We start from the raw sequence: 24453 nt of genomic DNA on the forward strand, positions 1-24453 counted from the left end.
GAAGAGCCTGATGTGGGGCTCGATCCCACAATGCCGGGATCACGCCCTGAGCCTAAGGCAGACACTTAACTGCTGGGTCACCCAGGCGCCCCAGAAATCTGTTGCATTTCTATACACCAGTAATGAAGCAGCAGAAAGAGAAATCAAGGAATCGATCCTATTTATAATTGCACCAAAAATAATAAAATACCTAGGAATAAACTTAACCAAAGAGGTTAAAGACCTGTACTCTGAAAACTATAAAATGCTGAGGACAGAAACGGAAGATGACACAAAGAAATGGAAAGACATTTCATGCTCATGGGCTCAAAGAATGTCTCTACTATCCAAAGCAATCTACGGATCTAATACAATCCCTATTAAAATACCAACAGCACTTTTCACAGAACTGGAACAAACAATCCTAAAATTTGTATGAGGTCTCTGGGGCACCTGGGCTCAGTCAGTTAAGCATCTAACTCTCGGTTTTGGCTCAGGTCATGATCTCAGGGTCGTGGGATTGAGCCTGGTGTTGGGCTGCATGCTGAGCATGGAGTCTGCTGGAGATTCTCTCTCTCTCCCGCTCTGTTCCTCCCCGCTCGAGCTCTCTCTCAAAAAAACTTAAAATTACAATTAAAGTAAAAAAATAAAACTTGCACAGAATCTCAAAAGACCCTGAATAGCCAAAGCAATCTTGAGAAAGAAAAACAAAACCGGAGATATCACAATTCCACACTTCAAGTCATATAACAAAGCTATAGTAATCAAAACAGTATGGTACTGGCACAAAACACAGACACAGATCAGAACAGAATAGAAAACTCAGAAATAAACCCACAATTATATGGTCAATGAATCTTTGACAAAGCAGGAAAGTGTCTCTTCAACAATGGTGTTGGGAAAACAGAACAGCTACATGCAAAAGAATGAAACTGGACCACTGTCTTACACCATACACAGAAATAAACTCAGAATGGATGAAAGACCTAACTATGAGACCTGAAACCATAAAACTAGAAGAGAACACAGGGAGGAATGTCTCTGACATTGGCCGTAGCAACATTTTTCTAGATATGCCTCCCAAGGAAAGGGAAATAAAAGCAAAAATAAACCATTGGGACTTCATCAAAATAAAAAGCTTCTGCACAGCGAAGGAAACAATCAACAAAACTAAAATACAACCTACTGAATGGGAGAAGATATTTGCCAATGACATATACGATAAGGGGTTAGTAGCCAAAATATACAAAAAAACCGACACAACTCAACACCCAAAAAACAAATAATGCAATTAAAAAATGGGCAGAAGACATGAACAGACATTTCTCCAAAGAAGACATACAGATAGCCAATAGACAACTCATAAAAAGATGCTCATGATCAGGAAAATGCAAATAAAAACTACAATGAGATATCATTTCACACCTGGCAGAATGGCCAAAATCAACAACACAAGAAACAGCAGGTGTTGGCAAGGATGTGGAGAAACGGGAACCCTCGTGCTCTGTTAGTGGTAATGTAAACTGGTGCACAACTGTGGAAAACAGTGGCTTTTTTCCACAAAAAGTTAAAAAAAAGACTACCCTATGATCCAGCAATTGCACTATTGGGTATTTACCCAAAGAATACAAAAACACTAATTCAAAAGGATACATGCACCCCGATGTTTACTGCAGCATTATCTGCAATAGTCAAATTATGGAAGCAGCCCAAGTGTCCACTGATAGATGAACGGATAAACACACACAGACACACAGACTCTGGCATATTATTCAGCCGTAAAAAAGAATGAAATCTTGCCATCTGCAATGACATGGATGGAGCTAGAGTATTACGCTAAGTGAAGTAAGTCCAAGAAAGACAAATAACATATGATTTCACTTGCAGGTGGAATTTAAGAAAGAAAACAAGCAAAGGAAAAAAGAGAGAGACAAAACTTTAGCCAGACTGACAAAAAGAGAGAAAGAAAGAAAGAAAGAAAGAAAGAAAGAAAGAAAGAGAAGGCACTCAAATTACTAAGATCAGGAATGAAAGAAGGAACATTACTACCAACCTTACAGAAACAAAAAGGAGATTAAGGGAATACTATGAACAACTGTATGCCAACAAATGAGACAACCTAGATGAAATGGACAAACTCCTAGAAAGACACTGTTACAGATTAACTGTGTCTCCCCGAATTCATAGGCTGAAGTCCTAACTGCTAATAACTTGACATGTGACCTTATTTGAAAATGGTGTTGTAGGGGCGCCTGGGTGGCACAGCGGTTGAGCGTCTGCCTTCGGCTCAGGGCGTGATCCCGGCGTTGTGGGATCGAGCCCCACATCAGGCTCCTCTGCTGTGAGCCTGCTTCTTCTCCCACTCCCCGCTTGTGTTCCCTCTCTCACTGGCTGTCTCTATCTCTGTCAGATAAAAATAAAATAAAATCTTTAAAAAAAAAATGGTGTTGTAGACATAATTAGTTAGAGTGAGGTCATCCTGGAGTAGGTAAGCCCCTGTCCTTAACAGACAGGGGAAATGTGGACACAGGCATGCCCACATGGAGCATGCCATGTGACAATGGAGCAGAGATCAGAGCACAGCATCTACACACCTCGAATGCCCAAGACAGCCAGCAAACTACCAGAAGCCAGGAGAGAAACATGGAGCAGATTCTCCCTCAAAGCCACTGAAGGAACCGAGCCTACCAACACCTTGATCTCCAACTTCTATCCTCCAGAACTGTGAGAATAATAAATTTCAGTTTTTTAAGCAATCCAGTTTGGGGTAGTTTGTTCTGACAGGCCTAGAAAACTAACATAGATGCAAACTACCAAAACTGACTTAAGAGGAAATAGAAAATCTCAGTAAACCTGTAAGAAGTAAAGAGATTGAACTAATAATCAAAAAACTTCCCAGAAAGAAAAGCCGAGGAGATGATCTCATTGATGAATTCTACCAAACATTTAAAGAAAAACACCAATTCTTGGCAAACTCTTCCTAAAAGGCCAGTACTAATTACCCTGATACCAAAACCAGACAATGACATCACCAGAAAACTACAGACCAATATTCCTTATGAATATAGACGCAAAAATCATCAACAAGATACTAGCAAACTAAATCCAGCAATATATAAAAGGATTACGCACTATGACCAAGTGGGATTTACCCCAGCAACGTAAGGTTGGTTCAACATATGCAAATCAATCTTAAGTAATACACTGTAAGAAGAGAATAAAAAACAAAAACCACATGATCATCTCAATAGATGCAGAAAAAACATTTGATAAAACACCCTTCACGATAAAAACACTCAACAAACTAGGAATAGAAGGAAATTTCCTCAACCTGATAAAGAGCATCTATAAAAACTCACAGCTAGACAAGGATGTCAGCTCGCGCCACTTTCTGCTCCCCACTGTACTGGAGGGTCTAGCCAAGGAAATCAGGTAAGAAAAAGAATTTTTCTAGCAATTTACGAAACTCATTTGCCTACAGATTTCTTTGGAATTTCCTACAGTCACAATTATATGATCTGCTGCAAACAGTTTTGTTTCTTTTTTTTTTTTTAAGATTTTATTTATTTGAGAGAGAGAGCGAGAGAGCATGAGCGGGTAGAAGAAAGAGAAGCAGGCTCCCCGCTGAGCAGGGAGCCTGATGTGGGGCTTGACTCCAGGATCCCAGGATCATGACCTGAGCCAAAGGCAGATATGCTTAACCGACTGAACCACCCAGGCACCCCTTGTTTCTTCCTTTCTGACCTATATACAGTTTCTTTCTTTTTTCCTGCATTACTGATCTGGCTATGATCTGGCTGAAGTGATGGGCACCCAGATCTTATTCCTGAGCTCAGAGCAAAAGTTTTCAATGTTAAACACTGGGTATCATCTTTATTACAGCTTTTTAAAAAAAGATCATCTTCCCTTCTACTCCTGGCTTGCTGTAAGTTTTCATCATGAATAGATGGTACATTTTACCACACTTTTTCTCTATTTTTTGAGATGATCATAAGACTGTCCTCCTTTAACCTGTTAGTGACGCGGATTATAACAATTATGTAATATCAAACCTCCCATTCCTCTCTAAAACTAACTTGGTCAAAATGTATTTTTCTTATGTATTACTGCTTTTAATTTGCTAATATTTTATTCCGGATGTTTACATCTATGTTCCTAGAACATGAAACTGTACTGTACTTTTGCATTCTGCAATTGTTCTTGTAGGGTTTTAGAATTAAGATTAAGTTCATCTTGTCCACTCAAGTGAGCCACACTTACTGAGCTCCTATTATGTGAACAGCACTGTTCTGGGTGCTTGGTGACTTAAACAGACAAAGATCCTTCCTTTTGTGGTGTTCAAATTCCAGAGAGGGGGACAAACTCAATAAAAAACACAATACATAGGATTCAGAGGGTGAGAAGTACTATACAAAAAAAGGAGAAGAGTAGATATGATGAACTGAAAATGATGGGCAAAGGAATTAAGTTTGCAATTTTAAATGGGACTTGATCAGGAAAGAGACATTTGAGAAAAGACCTGAAGGAGATGAGGGTGTCAGTCACGCAAACATCTCTGAGAAGTATTTCCAGGAGGAGCAGACAAAAGGGGACAGACAGAAGTGTGCTGGCAGGTTCAAGGGGGCACAGAGGTCAGTGTAAATGAGGGAGAATGAACGGGGGTGACGTGTGGGAGGGGAGACTGGACAGGGAACAGGGGCCACATCCCTTATATTCTTGCATGCTACTGGAAGGACGCAATCCAAGTGAGGTCTGACAAGGACCATCCTGGCTCTGTGTTGAGCAGGGACACTATAGGGACAGGAGGTAGCAAGAATAAGGCGGTAGACAGAAAAGTGCTGACGAGTGACCAGATTCCGACATATCGTGAAGGCAGAATCAACAGAATTTCCTGACAGAAGGGATTTCGGTTTCAGAGAAGAGAGAGAGCGAGGATCCCACTGTTTGATCTGAACGTGGGGAAGAACGCCACTACCAACTGAGATGGATACGAATGACCCGGGGTTGGATCACATTTGGAAAGGAGTAACAGGAGGTCAGTGATGGACAAGACACAGTCTGAGAGATCTATCAAGTGTTCAAGTGGAGATGTCAAGTAGGTGACTGGATGTTTTAAATCTGGAGTTTAGAAAAAAGGTCTGGGTTAATGACATAAATTTAAAACACATTCCATCTTATGCAAATATACAGAGATTTTCATGTTTTCTCTCCAGTGATTTCTGGTATAATCGCACTGTAGTCCAAAACACACTCTAGGATAGGGGATGGCAAATGATCTCTAAATGGTCCCACTCGTAGGTTTTACAGGCCACAGATGGTCCCTACTACATAGTCTTCTCTGTATTTCTATTACAGCCCTTTAAAAATACAAAAATCATCCTTAGCTTGTGGGCATATAAAATAGGCCATGGGCTGGGGCACCTGGGGCACCTGGGTGGATCAGTCGGTTAAGCATCCAGCTCTTGGTTTCAGCTCAGGTCGTGATCTTAGGATCTCAGGGTTGTGAGATCGAGCCGCATGTTCAGCATGGAGTCTGTTTTAGATTCTCTCCCTTTCCCTCTGCCCCTCCCACTCATGCTTGCTCGCTCTCTTTATCTCTCTCAAATAAATAAATAAATCTTAAAAAAAAAAAAAAGGCTATGGGCTGACCTGCTCTAGGCCACAATAGCCACTATGTAAGCCACCACACACACACACGGAACATTTCCATCACTGCGGGAAGACTGACTGGACAGACTCGACTATTCTACAGTGTATGATTTCAATCCTCTGAAAGGCCAGCATGTGGCCTATGGTACAATTTTGTGTGTAAAATAAAAAAGCTCCTGGGGAAAAGAAAGATAAGGAGGGGGGGGGCCTGGGTGGCATAGCGGTTAAGCATCTGCCTTCGGCTCAGGGCGTGATCCCGGCGTTATGGGATCGAGCCCCACATCAGGCTCCTCCACTATGAGCCTGCTTCTTCCTCTCCCACTCCCCCTGCTGTGTTCCCTCTCTCACTGGCTGTCTCTATCTCTGTCAAATAAATAAATAAAAATCTTTTTTTAAAAAAAAAAAGAAAGATAAGGAGGGGCAGGAGAACAATTCACTGACTAGGGATACACAGACTCTGTCTCATCCTTGTATAATTCAGGCTGTGGATCTCGCTTTAGGGGGAAAGAGAGAGGGAGCGGCACTCGTATGGATGCTTCGACTCTCTTGTCCTGAGTTAAGCCCCAACTCTAATTTCAAATAATATTAATAAAAATAATACTTAATAACATTTACTGAGCAATTTGCTGGCTGCCAACTTGTGTTATGATTTAGAGTCACTGACTCAGCGACCATATGACGTCGATACTATTACCATCTCCTCTGATAGATGAAGGAAGAGAGGCACCATGAGGACAGTGTGGTAACTTGCCCACGCTCACGTCACTGGGAAGTGGCGAGCCCGAATTCAAGCCTAGGCAGTCCTGCTTCAAAAGCTGGCTGGACTCAGTAAGCAGAGGCTCCTCTATCCCTCTAGTAAAGGGAAGACGCTGTCATTATGTCATCTCGTCTTTCCCCCGCATCTCCTGCTGCTCTTTCAAAAGCAGCTTCTTTTCTGCTCTACCAGTTTTCTCACGATCTCTCTGTTGTGACATCCAGGTTTTGTCGGTCCTGCAGCAATTCCCTGCGATCCTCCACCTCGTCTTCTGCGTATAAAATGCTTTCCTATCTGGAACATGTTCCATGTTGGACAGATGGGCCTGACTCCGTGGTCCCCCCTCCAGAGGCCTGTGACCCAGGCCTAGGCAATCGGCCCACGTCGTTACACCAGGTCATACTGACGGGCTCAAGAATAGCCCAATGGCCCAATACTTGACTGATCTTTCCTATCATGTGATACATCAACTCTGCTAGCTGTTCCTGGGAAATGAGGAACTTTATGGACAATGTATCCCTGGGACTGCCAGCCCCTTCCCTGCCAGGCTGAGGGCCGCACAGAGGAACCTAGAAGATATGAAGTATCCACCTGCAGAATCAGGAAATTCCTTTTCATGTTGCTGGTTTAAACCAGATGGAGCTGGGTTCTACTCATGCTCCCCAAAATTCAAGCACGTCTCTCATTCTTGCTTCTGCACCTTTGTTCAGGTGACTGTCTCTGATCTTCCAAATGCTATTTCCTTCTCAGGGCTACATTCCACAAGGCCTCTAGGAGGCCTTCCCCAAGTACCCTGGCCCACTATCACTTCCATTTCTTCGGATCTTCCAGTGCCTGTTCTCTGTAACCACAGATTTAGCGTGTTTTAGACAGCTCTGTGTTACCTGATCCCACAATCTGGATGACTAGAACCATTACTCTTACCCATACACGCTCCATACCATCCCGCAGCTACGTCCTGAGGATGCTACCCCCTCCCTCTCCCCCCAGCTCCACAGCACCAACCTCTGAAACCCAGTCCATGCCCAGCTTCTCCAGACAGCTCCTACCTCTGGCCTCCCAGCTGGATTTACTCTCCATTCTCAGAATCCTACAGTATTTCACCTGATCTCTTTAAAATCTCTCTCCTGCCAAGCTACGTTATTATCTCTTCCAGGACAGATTTGCACCTTCTTCGTTTCTGTGTCACACTCCCTTGCACTACTATATATATTTGTGCCACCACAGAGGACTTGTTGAATGAATGGATTTTAAAGAGAGCCTCAAGTGTACACCTAGAATAGGGTCAGACCCTGCTGGCGATAAAATTCCTATTGTAAACACGGGCCTCCAGGAATGTGGCCATCTCAGGTCTCATGTTCCCAAACAGGCTGGACATTCAGTGATGACATCATCTATCCTTTATGGCCACGACAGCACCGGACTGTGAGGCCCACAAGTGCACAGACTTGGACTAAGGTGAGGACTGAATTGGCTGACAGCATTTGTTACACAACAATGGAGCTATTTTGGTGCTGGGATCATGGTAACTCATTCTAATACAGTGAACCATGCAGCTGGTTTTAACAAAATTCTATTTTAAGTCTAAGTAATTCCCAGCAATCTACCATCTTTACTTTTTTAAACCAAACATAGTGATTCTCACACCCTAAAAATTACAAATATATATGAAATTTAATTCATCTAAATCTTTTTAGGAGGCGTGCGTCATTTCCAAAATATTTTTACTGTTAACTTTAAAAAACAGCTGAGAAACAGAAAAACTAACCTCAGGTCCAGAATGTATAGTCAGGAAACTTTCCACAGCAGTCAGAGTGCCTACAAGAGCAGAACAGTAAAGTGAAATCAAATAAAATCTACGTAACTAAGCCATACAGTAATTAATTATTCCTATTTTTTAAAAGATTTTATTTATTTATTTATTAGAGAGACAGCATGAGTCGGGGGGAGGGGCAGAGGGAGAAGCAGACTCCCCACTGAGCAGGGAGCCCGACGTGGGGCTCAATCACAGGACCCCAAGATCATGACCTGAGCCGAAGGCAGACACTTAACCAGCTGAGCCACCTAGGCGCCCCAAATTATTCCTATTTATTTAGGGACCACTTTTATCAAGCCTACAGCAGATATAGTCAGAAAATCTGTACTAGTAATAGGTTCATTATGTGACTGGAAACAGATTTACGAAGCAGCTGAAGCCAGGTAAATTGTCAGAAAGGGCAGTTTAGAATAAAGTCTAAGGGCTAGAACTGGCAAGATCTGTTCTAGTAGTATTCAAACTGACACTCAAGATCTCTTCCAACAAGGCAACGATTTAGTTCACGCACTCACTCTGGAAGGCCGTCAGCACACAGTTCTCAGAATTACATCTGTGGGATGAATTCTGTTTTCCAGTATGACTGCTTTCAAGAAGGCTTAGTAGTAGTGATTAATAACGAATGTGCAGAAAACCTATCAAAATGGCCTCTGTGATGGCTTATAAAATACTTAAAATAAGACTGTTAAAAGGAAATAAAAATATAATAAGTATAAAGAAGAGAAAATCAAAGCCAGAAAAAGAGGGAGAAATCAACTATGTAACCACAAGGACTAATACATAGGCACACTGGTTAATTAATCGTTGAGTTTCTCAAGAGCAGTAAAACAAAAGAAAAATCTAATGGACTAATTCTCAAAATCTGATAAAATGAAATATAGCAATTTCTTTTTTTTTTTTAACTTAGTTGAGAGAGAGAGCGAGAGCACAGAGGGAGAAGGAGAAGCAGGCTCCCCGCTGAGCAGGAAGCCTGACGCGGAACTCGATCTCAGGACCCCGAGATCATAACCTGAGCCGAAGGCAGACACTTAACCGACTGAGCCACCCAGGTGCCCCAAAATATAGCAATTTCTTAAGATGGTGTTCCTAGTTTTAATTCCAAGAGAAAACGAAATCTGGGGCCTTAGGAAGCTGATCCTGAGAAAGAGAACGAACGACCTTGTCATCAACAATGATAACCACAGTCATCTAGATGTTGCCAGGTGACCATGAAGGGTAACTCCCTGAGATGACTCTGGGGATCGCTAAGAGAGCGCAGCCTGGGTTTATGGCTCCGTGGTCCACCCCAGCCACAGAAAGAACGTGGACCGCCTAAGGCAACACGCAATAAAATGTGGACCACTTGTACCAAACCGTCAGTGGGAACACTTGTTGAAATGCTCACGTGCAGGGTTCAGTAGCTGAAGACAAAGTTTTTAAACAAGACTTAAAGTATATTTCTCCCTTAAAAGAAAAAAAAACCTATTCGAAATAACAGATACTACTAAATATTTTAAAAACCTTAGGAAGAAATATGTAAAACTATCATGAAGAAAATGTCTCAATTTTAGAGACTTAAAAGTATTTTTTTGATAAATGGAGACCTACCAGGTCCATGATTTTAAGATTCAGTGTTTTAAAGATGTTCAGTTGGGGGGCACCTGGGTGGCTCAGTCAGTTAAGCAATTCACTCTTGGTTTCAGCTCAGGTCTTGATCTCAGGGTCCTGGGATCGAGCTCCATGTCAGGCTCCACACTAAGCGTGGAGTTTGCTTGGGACTCTCTTCCTCTCCTGTCCCTCCCCAGCTCTCTCTCTCAAATACATAAATAAACCTCTAAAAAAAAAAAAAAAGATGTTCAATTTGTGTTGTTCTTTTTATTTGGAATGGTTCTAGCATTTCATCACTGAGTATGATATTGGCTATTGTCTTCCGATATTAATTTTGTTAATAAAGTATTCTATCCCTAAATTCCTAAAAATCTGCAATTGGTAAATGGCATGAATTTTCAAATCATTTACTGAGATGCGCATCTAGCTTTTCACCTTCAATATACCGATGTGGCGATTACATAACTTCCTAATAAACTTGGTCTTGATATATTATCCTTTTAAAATGCCATTGGGGGTGCCTGGGTGGCTCAGTCATTGAGCGTCTACCTTCGGCTCAGGGCATGATACCGGAGTTCTGGGATCGAGGCCGACATCAGGCTCCTCCGCTGGGAGCCTGCTTCTTCCTCTCCCACTCCCCCTGCTTGTGTTCCCTCTCTCGCTGGCTGCCCCTCTCTCTCTGTCAAATAAATAAATAAATTCTTAAAAAAAATGCCATTGAATACTTATTAAAATTTTATTTAGCATTTTTTGACTACTAATTCCACAAAGCAAGACTGATTTGTAGCTTTCTTCTTTTTTTGGTACTATGTATCTGGAGCTTTGGTTTGAGTTACGTTAACTTTTCAATATAAACTGAAACACTTTCCATCTTGTTAAGCTCTAAGACAGTTTATATGACACCAGAGTTACCTGTTTCATGTCATTTTCTAAATGGACCCTTTTACAATATGCAGGACATTAGTAACTTCCACTGTTTAACCATAACATTGAATTTTTCCCAATTTTTTATAAGAGAAAGGGTTTTTAGTTCTAAACTGGTATTATTTACATCAAAAAGCTTTTAGGCAGTGCATAATAAGGGCGCCTGGGTGGCTCAGTCGGTGAAGCCCCTGCCTTTGGCTCAGGTCATGATGTCAGGGTCCTGGGATCGAGCCCCGCGTTGGGCTCCCGCCTCAGCAGGGAGTCTGCCTCTCCCTTTCCATTTGCCCCTCCTCCAGCTCATGCTCTCTCAAATAAAATCTTAAAAAAAGAGTAAACCTTTAACAGCTACAAAAATTATATTCTTAAATGTGTTAATTCCTAAACCAAGCAAGTTTGAATTATAACGGCTGTCAGATATTCTTTTTCCAGAAATTTTACAGCTTTAACCTTAACTAAGTTGAGACAATGGATAATTCCTCACTTTGGAATACACACAGTACTAACCACATCTCAAAAAATAGTGTCAACAGCATTTTATAACAAGTATAGCTGTGTTAAAAACAAAGCATGTGGGGTTTTTTTTTATTTTTAAAATTTTAAAAATTTTTATTTTTTTTTAGAGAGCCTAGAGCAGGGGTGAGCGGAGAGAGAATCCCAAGCAGGCTCCACACCCACCGCAGAGCCTGACACAGGGCTTGATCCCACGACCCTGAGATCACGACCCAGCCGAAATCAGGAGTTGGATGCCTAACCAACTGAGCCACCCAGGTGCCCCAAACAAATCATGTGTTTTAGCATTACCCATTCATAGTTATGTTTCTCTTCCCAACTAGATTTTAGTTTGTCACAGTTACAAACATGAAGATTTTCTACTGTTAAATTCAATTACTGCTTAGTGACTGATAATTACCGTTCATCTTATTTCTGGTGTATATGACGCCCAGATCTGCTGGGATGGAGTCAAAGCCACTGCTTCCAATGATATAAGACCCTTTTTCTGCAGCTTTCTCATTATACTTCCAATACATTAATTCCAGAAACTACAAAATTCAGGACAAAAATCCGATCAGAGCTATACAGAAACATTTAAATCAGCATTAAATGACAGACCTTAAAAGACAAAGGAATTACCTTTTGAAAATGCTCACCAATACGGCTTTTAGTGAAATATTTACTGTGGAGATGTTTTCCACTGATTCGGCAGATATTTACTGTGCATCTACCACGTGCCAAGTAGTGTGGGGCACAGGCGGATCTGACTTAATGACATTACTAACTTTTTCAGAATGACTTTTAAATGCAAAAGTAATATTACGAAAAACTAAATTAACATGCCAAAAAATACAAAGACAGCAAGAAAACATCACGCAAATCCTACTACTCAGGGGGACATTATCACAGACCTGGATCGGTGCAGATATACACTTGGGGCGAAGAAAGTGCTAGGAGAGGAGGGCATGGAAGAGGAGAAATACGTCTGTTGAAATCCTCTGCCTGTTTTTACAAATTACTTTTAGAACGGTTTGAGATTCACAGAAAATTTGAGTAGTGGAGAGTTCCCATGTACCCCGACCCAGTTTCTCCTACTGTTAGAGTTTTTCCATTAGCATTTGTTACAATTAATGAACCAATACTGGTAATATTATCATTAGCTAAAGTCCATACTTTATCCAGATTTCCCTAGTTTTTACCTAATGTCTTTTTTCTCCCCCAGGAACCCACATTACATTTAGCTGCCATGTGTCCCAAGGCTCCTCAGACTCTCAGGACCCTGACGGTTTTGAGGACTTTTGATCAGGTATTTTGTAGTGTGCGCCACTACTGGAATTTTTCTCCTGACTACCCTGGGGTTACAGCATTTCATGACATTCTGTCAAGGGTCCGTACCGTCACCATGACTTACCAGCACGGGTGGTGGCCCTGAACACCCGGCTGAGGTAGTTACTTGTCTGGCTTTGCCACCGTGAAGTTATTCTCTTCTTCCCTCCCATCCATACTGTTCTCTTTGGGAGGGCGTGACTACGTGCAGCGTCCGCCCAAAGAAGGGGGGGAGTCATGCTCCCCGCCTCGAGGGTGGAGTAGTTACACAAGCTCTTTGGGGTTCTTCTGCACAGAACATTTGTCTCTACTCATCCTTTTGCCCATTTTTAATTGGGTGATTTGAATTTGTGTTATTGCGTTATTGTGTTATTAAAGAGCTCTTTATATAGTCTGGATCTTTATTAGGTTTTGATATCACTTTTATTGTAGCTTATAGGGTATGTTAGAAATGTTTCATCATTTTCTTTGCGCTGGGATTTTTTTTTTTTTAAATAAGACAGGAATTGGTTTCTGTTTCATTCATGTTTCCTACCTCTTCTTGAATCAGTTTTGATAATTTCCCCCTTCCAAGGAGTTTCCAGCACATGACTATATTGGCACACTGGGGATGACAATAGCAGGGAATGCAGGGACAGAGGAGGTGACGGTTTCTGAGGAGCTGGGTGCTTACAGACATCCACTTCCTGCAACCAGGCAAAGCTCAGCTGGAGTCCTGGTTCCTCTAGTGAGTGGTGGCAGGACTCTGAGCCGCACGACTTAACCCGCCTCAGCTTCAGTTTCCTCATCCACAAAAGAGGCAAGACGATACCAACTTTACGGGAATGTGGAACATTCTGATGACATAAAATGCTTTATTAGCAGAGTGTCGGGCGTGTGGTAAGCCCTCGAGTGTGAATATCTAAAATGTTTACGTTTGGAGGGTTTCACACTTCCTTTTCTGTAATGTTGTAAAGGTGTCTGATTACAGAAAGGAAATTCACTATGACAAAGTTACAAAAGTGAGATTCTAAGAATTTACACATAGCGCCCCATTTTAATTAAATCCATGCACAGCGGGCAGCAGCTACTGAAACCAGCACATCCTACATACCAAAACCTGGAAGAAACAAGGTGGCAAGGAAGAAAAAAAGTCAAGAAGATGGAAGAAAAGACCTGTTGCGCTCTCCTTCAAGCTGTCAGCACCAGGGGGGGTCACCGACTTCTAAAATTGGTCTGCAAAACGGCACGAGATATTTTCTGCTCTAACACAGGTTGTGCTGCCAATGCTGTCTTTCTCTCTCATTTGACGCACCTGAGGTTCTCCGCAGATGTCGATACAGCTGGTTCCATTTTCGATACATGCTTTTACTACAGGTTCTCCATAAAATCGGTACTGAGGGGAATAAAGAAAACCAAACGTTTACTCTTACTTAACAAGCTTGAAGATTTATTCATTTATTTGAGAGAGAGAGAGAGAGAGAGAAAAAAAAATGCATGCATACAGGGGGACACGGGCAGAGGGAGAGAGAGATTTTCAAGCAAACTCCAGGCTGAGTGCAGAGCCTGATGCAGGGGTTCGATCCCACGACTCTAAGACCATGACCTGAGCCGAAACTGAGAGTCTGACAGGGAACTGACTGAGCCACCAGGTGCCTCTCACTTAGCAAGCATAAATGAATGAAATGCCATTGAGTTGTGCAAGTACAGTCTTGGTTATTAAGAATCAAACATTAGGGGTGCCTGGGTGGCACAGCAGTTAAGCATCTGCCTTTGGCTCAGGGCGTGATCCTGCCGTTATAGGATCGAGCCCCACATCAGGCTCCTCCGCTATTGAGCCAGCTTCTTCCTCTCCCACTCCCCCTGCTTGTGTTCCCTCTCTCGCTGGCTGTCTCTATCTCTGTCGAATAAATAAGTAAAAAAAAATCTTAAAAAAAATTTTTTTTTAAAAATTAAAAAAAAAAGAATCAAATATTAATAAAGGAGCCGAAAGATAAATCAAGAAAATCACATAACTGTGCCATGCCACTTCTCACAGTGTAAACTGTGAGGCACAATGGAATTAGAGGAACAGGTGCTAACCTCTAACTGAAAACCAAATGGGAAGTTTTAACAGAACAAGTGATTCATCTGAGTTGAATTCTGAAGAATAGGGATTTTCGAGGAAAAAGAAAAATCCTGATAAAGGGAAAAGTATATATGAAGGTGTGAGAAAGGGTTAGGGTACCTGAAGCTGAGAGTAGTTGAAAGGGGAAAGATGGGCCTGGAAAGGAACACTGGGGTCAGACCAGGATTACTAGGCTGTCCTGGAGAATTTGAAATAAAACAATGGTGTAAGATTTATAGAAAACATCACCCTGCCTTCCCTACTGGAAAACGAAACCCACGGCTGATAAGAAATGACGAAAGGCTCAACTAAGGAAGGGGACGGATACATGAGATTATTAAAGAGGCAGAAATGACTGGGCTTACAGATTAGACAGACAAGAGGACCAATGGACATGGGGGTTATGGGTACTATCAGCCAAAATAAAGACCAACAGAAGAGGAGAAAGTTTGTTACTATGAATGGCATCACTCTCCTCAAAATTCTCAAGTGAGAAACCTAGAAGCTGTTTTTGACTCCACCTACCCTGGAAGTCACCCAGTTTTATCAAATTAGTTCCTTAAAAATCTCAAATCAGTTCCCTCCCGTCTACACGTCCAAATCTGAGTTTACACCCTTACCACCTCTCATGCGATTTACTATACAAAGTAACTGGCTTCACCGCAGCCAAGGTAGCCCCATGTCCAAAGAAACACCAAATTATTATTCTAAAATAAAAATCTGAAGTCACCTTTGCTTCCATCACGTATACATATCTCTTAAAATCCTTGGCTAGCTCGGCAGTGCCTGTATTTACTATAGTAGAAAGTCCAAAGTTCTTAGCATGTCACAAAAAGCATCAGGTCACACCACAACCCCTTCACCCTCATATTCCAGCAGCTCCCAACTCCCTGTAGTTTCCTAAACGTGCTATTTCTTCACCCTCCACAACCCGGAGCCCCCTCCTCTACTTGTGGCTTTCAGGCTAGCTCCCAGCCCCTCAGTCTCAGCCTTCTGGCCTTGTGTTAACTCCCCATGCTCAGCTTGTGAGCTACGGCCTGTCAGCCACTCGGTTTATCTAGAAGTACTGGCGAGCTGCAGAAAAGCCTTAATGGGGTTTTTGAAATAATAAGAGCTCCTTCTGGAAAGAGTATGTGCTTCCCTATTCGCCACAGTCCCCCCATTCACCACGTTGCATTCTGCCTCAACTGGCCCACCTTCTCTCTCCTCCAGGCAATCCGAGGTTGAGACTTCTGCACTAATGTCCCTATATTAGTATGTTTTTTGATTTTTCTCTACTTTCTACCCTTGTGCTTTTATGAGATAAATGGACAAACGGTAACAAACCTTGATCTCAGAAGAGACCTTCCCCCCAGTGAAGCCAATTAGCTTATAGATCAAAACCGCAATCCTGCTTTCAGTGGGGGTGGGGGGGTCTCCTATGCAGGCAGGCTTGCCTCAGTGGGCCCACGGACCCAGGCCCTCAGTTGTGGAAATACATATCAGTATGTTTATTCGTGCTACTTTTTATAGGAAACACAAAGAAAACAAAGAAATTTTATTAATAGTTAATACATGAATTGACCTAGGCCCATTCCCTGGGCCACATGAAGTGGTCACGTGTAGAATGGAGGCTACACAAGGGACCCTGAGGACAGCCTGGGAGTGCCCCACATGCAGAGGGGGCCACAGTGACACCCTCCTTCATTCATTTTTGGTATATTTCAACCTAATGCTTGTTTACACATGGCTAAGTAGTTTTATAGATTATCATCTGGTTTTTAACCAAATAAATCTTCACAAAATAGACAAAGAGGTAAAAACAAACAAAAACCTGCAGAGAAATAGGTAATGATCCCAAACTGGCAAAGTGAAAATGCCAATCCCAGGAGAGCCTGGGAAGGAGGTTTGGGGGGCCAAACCCTAGAGACTCAGATGCCCATGAAGCATCCAAGCAGAAACATCAAGAAGGTGGCTTGATCTACCAGTCTGGAGTTTAGGGGGCAGTCCTCACTGCAAGTAACGTAGACTTCATCAGCATACACATGCATTTAAAACCTTTCTGACCACAACCCGCGCTGAGAAATCCACTTCACGCAGCAGCCTGCACACAAATATATCTAACTGGAATAGAAGTTTCACAACCCAGCACTTACCCATATTACATGTAGTTCACCTTATTTTCTATTCTAGGCTATCTGATTGGTTTTTGTTTTTTTGTTTTTTTTTTAAGGTGAGTCTCAACTCACTACACTACACTGTTCAAAAATGCTGGCCCAAAATGGTCAGTAGGAAGCACCAAACGAAAACAAACCTGACCCAGTTAGAGTTTCTGTCTGGGATGATGACAGGTTCTGGAGATAAGATGGTGAGAGTTACACACTGTCATTGTACCGAAGGCCACTGATTTGTACACAGAAATGGCTACAACGGTCATTTTGGTTACATGTATTTTATTACAACACTAATAATGTTTGTTTAGAAGCCTGGCTCAGAGAGTGTACACAAGAGCTTGTAAGGCTCGAGCTCTGAGCCTCTGGTACCTAGAGGGAGATGAGAAGACGCAACAGAAGGGATGGGGACAGAGCCGGTGGGCAGGCAGAAAACCTGGGAAGGGCCAGACCCCAGAAGCCAAATGCAAGAGGACGTGATCGAGGGGGACAAACGCGGAGAGCTCAGATCAAGCTGAGCTCGGGGAGCTGGTGAGGGCGAAGCAGAGCAGGCTCCTGAAGCAGGGAGGTTTACAGAGGCCTGGCAAGAGTGGTGTAGGACGTAGCGGGAGCTGAGGACGTGGACGCAGAAGGAGAGAGAACGCTTTCAAGGAGTCTGGCTAAAAAGGGGGCACAGAAACAGTCCAGTAGAAGGGAAAATGTGATGAAAATGTCAACATGAGGTTCCTCAAATCCTGCACCCAGGAGGAGCGGGGCAGTTTTCCCTCAAAACAGGTGAGGCAGAGTTGGGGTAACGCGGGTGAAGAAATTCTCTTTCAACAGCTTCTATTGTCATAGTGGAGAAAAAAAGGGGAAATAAAATCATCAGATCGGTGAGGAAAGAGGGATAAGATGCTAAAAATGTGCAGAAAAAGACGACGCAAAACTCTGCTTCAGACGTAGGAGAGAAAACAGTCTGGGGAAGCGGAACAGGGTGGCTGGAAGTGCTGGGGCCCCACGTGGGGCTTGTCACCACATGTTTAAAGCAGGACCGTCAGCAAGGGGATGCAGGTTTCTTGAGACACACAGAGCTACTGGATTACCGGCCAACAGGGGGTTCAAGTGCAGGTAACGGGGCTGGAACAACTGGAAAAACCAGTTTTGGTGATTCGATGGGGCACCTGAACCCCAATGTTTATAGCAGCAATGTCCACAATTGCCCAGCTATGGCCAGAGCCCAGATGACCTTCGGCACATGGATAAAGAAGATGTGGTCCATATATACAACGGAATATTACTCAGCCATCAAAAAGAATGAAATCTTGCCATCTGCAATAATGTGGATGGAGGTACAGTGTATTATGCTGAGTGAAGTGAGTCAGAGAAAGGCAAATGCCTTATGATTTCACTCACATGTGGAATTTAAGAAACAAAACAGACGAACATAAGGGAAGGAAAAATAAGATGAAAATTGAAAGGAAGGAAAACAATAAGAGACACCGAACTCTAGAGAACAAAGTGAGGGTTGCTGGGGGGGGGAGGGAGATGGGGTAGCTGGGTGTTGGGCATTAAGGAGGGCACGTGATAGAATGAGCACTGGGTGTTACATGCAACTGATGAATTACTGAACTCTACCTCTGAAACTAATTTAAAAAATAAATAATAAATAAAACATACACACACACACACACACACACCAGTTTTGGGTTTTTCCAGAGTACTGCGGTGGGAAGGGCAAGGAGGCTGGCCGAGGATATACAAAAGAGAATGGTTGTAGCAAGAGAGCACAGAACCAAAGTTAATTAGGAGTGAGATTAATCTTGGGGCACCTGGGTGGCACGGGCGGTTAAGCACCTGCCTTCAGCTCCAGTCATGATCCCAGAGTCCTAGGATTGAGCCCCACAAGGGGCTCATTGCTCAGCGGAGAGCCTGCTTCTCTCCTCTGCTCCTCCCCCTGCTCATGCTTTCTCTCTCTCTCTCTCAAATAAATAAAAAAATCTTAAAAAAAAAAGGAATAAGATTAATCTAAATAAACAATTTAAATACATTTTTACTGGATAATCAAAAAACCCTTCTGCTTTCATTTAAAACATTATTATCAATTTCCTAGGTGCTTAGTTTTCAAATGTTTTGGCAACTATGATGGCTTCCTCAGATCAGTAAATGTCACCAATATTCACCCTGTGACACAGGCCAAAAGCGTATCCTCCACATCTGCTCTCAAAGCATCCTCTGACCCCAACCGCTTCTCACCACCTCTGCTAATCCCATCCTGTGCTCGGCGTGCCCGGACCATTCCCCTGCGGGGCCCCTATTACCCCGTTTTTCCTCTTTGAAGACAAAGAACTACAAAACTGTTAATCAGTCCTGCTCTTGCTTTCAGCCATTCAAAGACTCTGACGTGCTTCAAACCCTGACCTTGCCTGCCATACCCTCTGACCTAACTCCTGGCTTCCTCTCCAACCTAACTTCCCACCTCCGCCCTCTCTAGCACTCCTGTGCATCTTGCCAAACACACCACGCTCATCTCAGGACATCTGTAGCCGCCCCTCCCTGGAGCACGCTTCTCCTCAACTCCTCCCGCAGCTCACCCCTCACCTCACTCGGGGCTCACCACAAATGTCAGGTCCTCACAGAGATCCTCCCTGCCCGTCCGCCTCACAGAGCCTGTGCGCCAATCTCTCTGTGTCCTTACCCTGCTTGATTTTTCTTCAAAGCGCTTATCACTACCTGCAACTATAACCTTATTTTTCTGTCTCACCCACTGGGCTGTAAGCTCCATGAGGGATTTTCAGTTTTGTTCACCCTTATGTCCCAGGTAGCCACTCTAGAGCAGTTTACATGTAATACACAGTCAATGACTATGTACTGAATAAATAATACAGGAATATCGTTTATCAATAAATAAAAAATATATTAGGGGTATATGCTAAGCATTTTTTACTTAAGAAGCATGCAGTAAGAAAAAAAAGCTGGCAATTACAGCAGTAACCAATGAGGGAACCAGCACCCAGTCCCTGAGATGGTGTCACAGACAGCCTGTCTCTCTCTCTCTCTCTCAGGAGACTATGGTCACATCCACGGGCTCCTCACAAGGAGTGAAAACTCCCCCACACAGGGTTGAAGCCCTGAAACAACTCTTCTGTCCCCCGTCTTTATGTTCCTCTGGAATAGCAAATACCAGATTCTTCAGGAAATGAATACATTGTTTGTTCCGACACAAAACAGGGCGGATGACTTACTGGTCCCACACAATTGAGGACAACTGCTGCCTGTTTAGCCATTTCATCTAGTGAGGCTGGATTCGTGGTATCACAAATTATTATTCCAACTTCAGACGGGAGTGTTGGTCTTCCTGAAATAAGAAATAAATCGTTTGAAGCAAATCCTGATACAGTATTAGATGTTCCAGATTGTCTTTTTATAGTAGTCAGTGATGGCAGACTTACTAAATATACTGACAAGAGATAAACTCTTTAAAACCAGGTAATAAAAAAGAAAAGAAAAAAAAAGCTATATGGAAAATGGAGTTAATGCTACGGATTGCTAGGAAAAAAATCATTAAACCTTAAAAAAAAATCTAACTTAAGCAACGATAACCCTGTGTAAAATGACAATTTAGCAATCATTTAGATACTGAGTCGATGACTGTCCTGATTTCCTCTCTGCCAAGAATTCCATTATAAACAGTTTCTCATCAACTAGCAACCAATTACACAGGACAAAATGTGCAGGTAAAAAGGGGTTCTTAACATCAACCTAAGAATAAAAAAAGGACTCTAAGGTAGAAAGCACAGTCTAGGTAAGAACATTGATTACAGGCTTATAATGAGTAAATCATGGGAATTAGTGGAATGCAGGTTTTGCTGGATCAAGGTGCATTCCCCACAGTAACTGAACTTGGGCATTATGAATGCTAGGTAGCTAGGCTGCACCTGTACAGTATTGTTGAACAGGAAAAAGACATGGAAGAAAATATTTTAACAGTGAAATTATTTCTCCTGAAAAAGTAAAACATACAAAAACACCAAAAAGCTCTTTGGTCAAGAGTGTATATTGGTGGTGGCAGCAAAAGGATTGTATACTCCCAGGCTCTGTGTGGATTCAGAAGTGAGATGAAGATGAAACGGAAGAATGCAGATGCATTTGTCTGTATGAGGGACGCTCGGGTGGGAAGGAGCCACAGTTAAAAGCTCCGGAGACCTAAACGTGTGTGCGCGGTCTCGCTCAGTCACTCCCGCATGCCCAGCACTTAGGACAGACCCGGCACGGAAAAGACCACGCAGTAAAACTGCTGAATGAATGCAACAGAGTAAGCCTGCTGGCGAGTTCTTTCAAGCAAAAAAAGCAACTGCAAAACGAAGGCCACCACGTTACCAAAACCTGGGAAGCTTCCTCGCCCACCGCCAAAACCCAAGGCGAGGGGAGAGGACAAACAGTCCCAAGGAAACCAGTGCCCTCTTTTCCCCTCCGACCTCACGATCAAGGGCCCTCCAGCCCCACCAGGCACCCTGCTCTAGAGGGAGACCGGGTCGGCCAGCCGGGGAAGAACTGAAGTCCTCGGCGGCTGGGCCAACGGGACCCGCCACGCCAACGGGGGCATTCAACAGAGGAGACACGCATTTATAGCTGGGTCGCCTGTATGGAGTGGTACAAGGCCACGACACCGCCAAGCAGCGCTCCTGACGTCCGGCCGGCCCGGGGAGCCCTCGGGGCGCCCCCCCCCCACGGAAGGACAAACGCTCGCTGCCGGCGACCCGAACCCCTGGACCGAGCGGGACGCCGCTCCCCTCCTCCGCCCGTTTACCCAGCTTCAGGGCTGCCCTCTCCAGCACTCGCTGCAGCTTCTCCCGGGAGCGGCCCGCCACGGCCCAGGGCAGACGGGAGCTCTGCTCCAGGACCACCTGCTCCCGGGCCACCTCCTGGGCCACGAACTGGCCGGTGAAGCCAGACGCGCCCAACACCACCAGGTGGTAAGGCCTCGCCTCGGTCACCATGACGAGCGCACAGCGAGACGAAGCCCGGGGAAGGCGGAGTCCACCGCGCCTGCGTCTCACGCCGCGACCCGAGTACCGCGCGCAGCAACTGCCTCCAGCGAGGCCGCCGCCGGCACGCTGCGCTCCCGACGCCTCGCGCGCGCCGCCGCGCAAGGCCCACGCCCACGCCCACGCCCACGCCCACGCCCACGCCCACGCCCACGCCCGCGCATGCGCCTGGAGGGCTCGGGAGAGCGTTGCACCAGGAAGGAGCTGGCAGCAATTCCCAGTGTTTGGAGGGACCCCGCACCGCGAGAACTGCTTTCCAAGCGCCACGGCCGAGGAGTGTTCGCGAAGTCAGGGCAGGTGGAGGGCGAATGGGTTCTGGGGCCCAAGGCTGCAGCGCCCTGGTGCCCCTGCGCCCTCCGCCCAGGGATTTGGGGACCCCCTTCATGGTTGTCACTGCCCTGCGGCTCCCTGGGGAAGCAGCTCCCAGAGCTAGCCTGCCTTTGAGCTGGGAGGCTAGGGCGATCCTCCAGATGCAAAAGAAAGACGTTTTTTGAGCTGTGTTATTCATATATCCAGAAACATTTTAATACACATAAGTGAATTAGTAAATGCGTGGGGGAGAAGAGACATCTCCCAGCACAGAATTCCAAATAATTGTGTCGCTACCACCTCCTCCCCTTCGGATGTAGGATTTGCTTAGTGACTCGGGCCAGCTATCTCAGCAGCAAAAATGGGTTTATTTGGAAATAGCAGAGAATTGCAATCCAAAATGAGCTAGGGCAAAATCAGATGCAAGTCTCCAGAACAAAGGAGGGGAGCCCTTATTTATGGAAGAAAAGGGGAGACTGGGAAGGATTTTATGAACAAAAAGTCCATTGGAATAAACTGGGAGCTCAGAGTAGCTTCTCGTTGGCTGAGCTCACTAAATGTAAGCTATTGTCAGCAGTGCTAGTGATTATAACTGGGAAGTGGATGTATATGAATTTTGCAAGCAGAAAGGGACTTGTACTTTAAAATTTTTACCTTTCTATATTGTTAAAGCATTTGGGCTTTAAAACAAGTGTATAGGACTTTTATAATCATAATTTTTAAAAAGGAGCAGAGGCTGGCTTTGCAGAAGGGGCAAGGGGCAGTTGTGGGAATCATGCCTCACCATCTGTCGTCCTGCCCGTGAGGCCAGATTCCTGTGGCCCCCAGGGCACATTTTTGGGTCCATTTCAACACACAACAATATGCACAAATCTCACAAACGCTTATTTGAGCAGAGAAAATCCAGGAAAGAAAGAGTAAAATCTGTACAAGTCCATTTATTCAAACTCCAAAAGCAGGCCTGATCTACAGTGACAAGCATCTTGGAAGAATTTGCTTTTGCATCAAGCAGTCCCAGGAGGTGAGGCTCTTCTTGAAGGAATCCTCCACCTGAAGTATTGCCCCCGGGGGCCCAGCACAGAGGGTCATTTCAGCTCTACGGGTAGCACCAAGGAGAAGGAAATCCCCCTTGTCGTACAAGAGAAGACAAGGTTGGCTTGTGGACAAGGCCACTGGCCACCATCTCCATGAAGTCAGAGACCCAGCCGTCTATGACTTGGGGCCTGAAAAGAGAGGAAGATGCCTGGACTATCAGCTCGAATGTTCGCCAGGTAACATGGCTTCTCTCCCAGAGCAAACTCCAGCCAGGCCCCTCTGAGCCCTCTCCTCAACGAGGCCTCAACCTTGGCCTCTAAGGCCTTGAACAAACACTGATGAAGTGTGTAACAGCTCAAGGCTGCCTTCCAAGGATGATGCTTAAAGTGACTGCCTGAGAAAAGTCAAGGCTGCCAAAAGAATTCACTGTTTGTTCCAACCGACTCTGAAGATAGGGCCCCAGCTTCCCTGCCTCTGCAGGAGGGTAGTGAGCTCTAATTACCAAGCCCCGATGAGTTTCACATAGACCAACCCCGTCTTCCCACTTTTTGTCATTCTTCTCTTCCCTGACTCTATGGAGCTCCCTATTCCTTCACAGGCCAGCTTGGTTGAATTCAGTTCACACTGGACTCTTTCCTAGCACATTAATATATTACTGATTAAAATCTGCCCTTACCACTTCACCTAGTATCTGGCTTTGTTTATCTCTCTTTTTTTTTTTTGAAGTAGGCTCTACACCCAGCATGGCTTGGACTCAAGACCCTGAGATCAAGAGTCACATGTTCTAGCGACTGACCCAGCCAGGTGCCCCCTGGCTTTATGTATCTTTGACACAACAAATCAGAAAGAGAGAAAGGAACACAGAGGGAGTTCTCAGGCTATTCCAGAAGAGAACTATATTTGCCAGGTGGGGGTTGTAGGAAGGAGGCAGAAAGCAGAGGTAGGTATGACCCATACTTAAGAACCACTATGACAGTTATGGCTGAATGTGAAGGGAAGAAGAAATGGAGAGACACCTCTAAGTTGTTCTGATTGCCAGAATCACTTGTTAACCTCCAGTGGATACATGTAAACAGAAGGCAGGCGAAGTAGCCAATACAATCAGAAAATCCCTCATGTGCAACCACATTTTAGAACAGGTGCGCTCAGCAGACAAGAAGTTGCCTAATAGTACAACACAGGCCCATCTCTCAATACCCATTGTTTCTACCAGCCTCTGACCATCATGCTAAAAATGACTCAGGGAAAAGAAATTAGTCTGGGTTGATCTTTTGGAAAGCAACAGACACTAAGTCCTTTTCTTTTTTTTTTTTTTTTTTTACCAA

General features: G+C 44.2%; 1 protein-coding gene across 1 annotated transcript in view; it reads right to left on the reverse strand.

Moving 5' to 3' along the window:
- Window positions 1–21883, reverse strand: part of SCCPDH (saccharopine dehydrogenase (putative)) — a 42319-nt gene extending 20436 nt beyond the window's left edge. The window contains exons 1-5 of the mRNA XM_002923916.4: window positions 21547–21883; window positions 19982–20094; window positions 13819–13899; window positions 11617–11746; window positions 8151–8200 (exon numbers count right to left, since the gene is read on the reverse strand). Coding sequence (XP_002923962.1) covers window positions 8151–8200; window positions 11617–11746; window positions 13819–13899; window positions 19982–20094; window positions 21547–21736 — 564 coding nt within the window. The 5' untranslated portion in view covers window positions 21737–21883. The remainder of the gene's footprint in view (window positions 1–8150; window positions 8201–11616; window positions 11747–13818; window positions 13900–19981; window positions 20095–21546) is intronic.
- Between the last annotated feature and the right edge of the window lie 2570 nt (window positions 21884–24453).

The sequence above is a fragment of the Ailuropoda melanoleuca genome, chromosome 8 (assembly GCF_002007445.2).
Source record: "Ailuropoda melanoleuca isolate Jingjing chromosome 8, ASM200744v2, whole genome shotgun sequence".
NCBI lineage: Eukaryota > Metazoa > Chordata > Mammalia > Carnivora > Ursidae > Ailuropoda > Ailuropoda melanoleuca.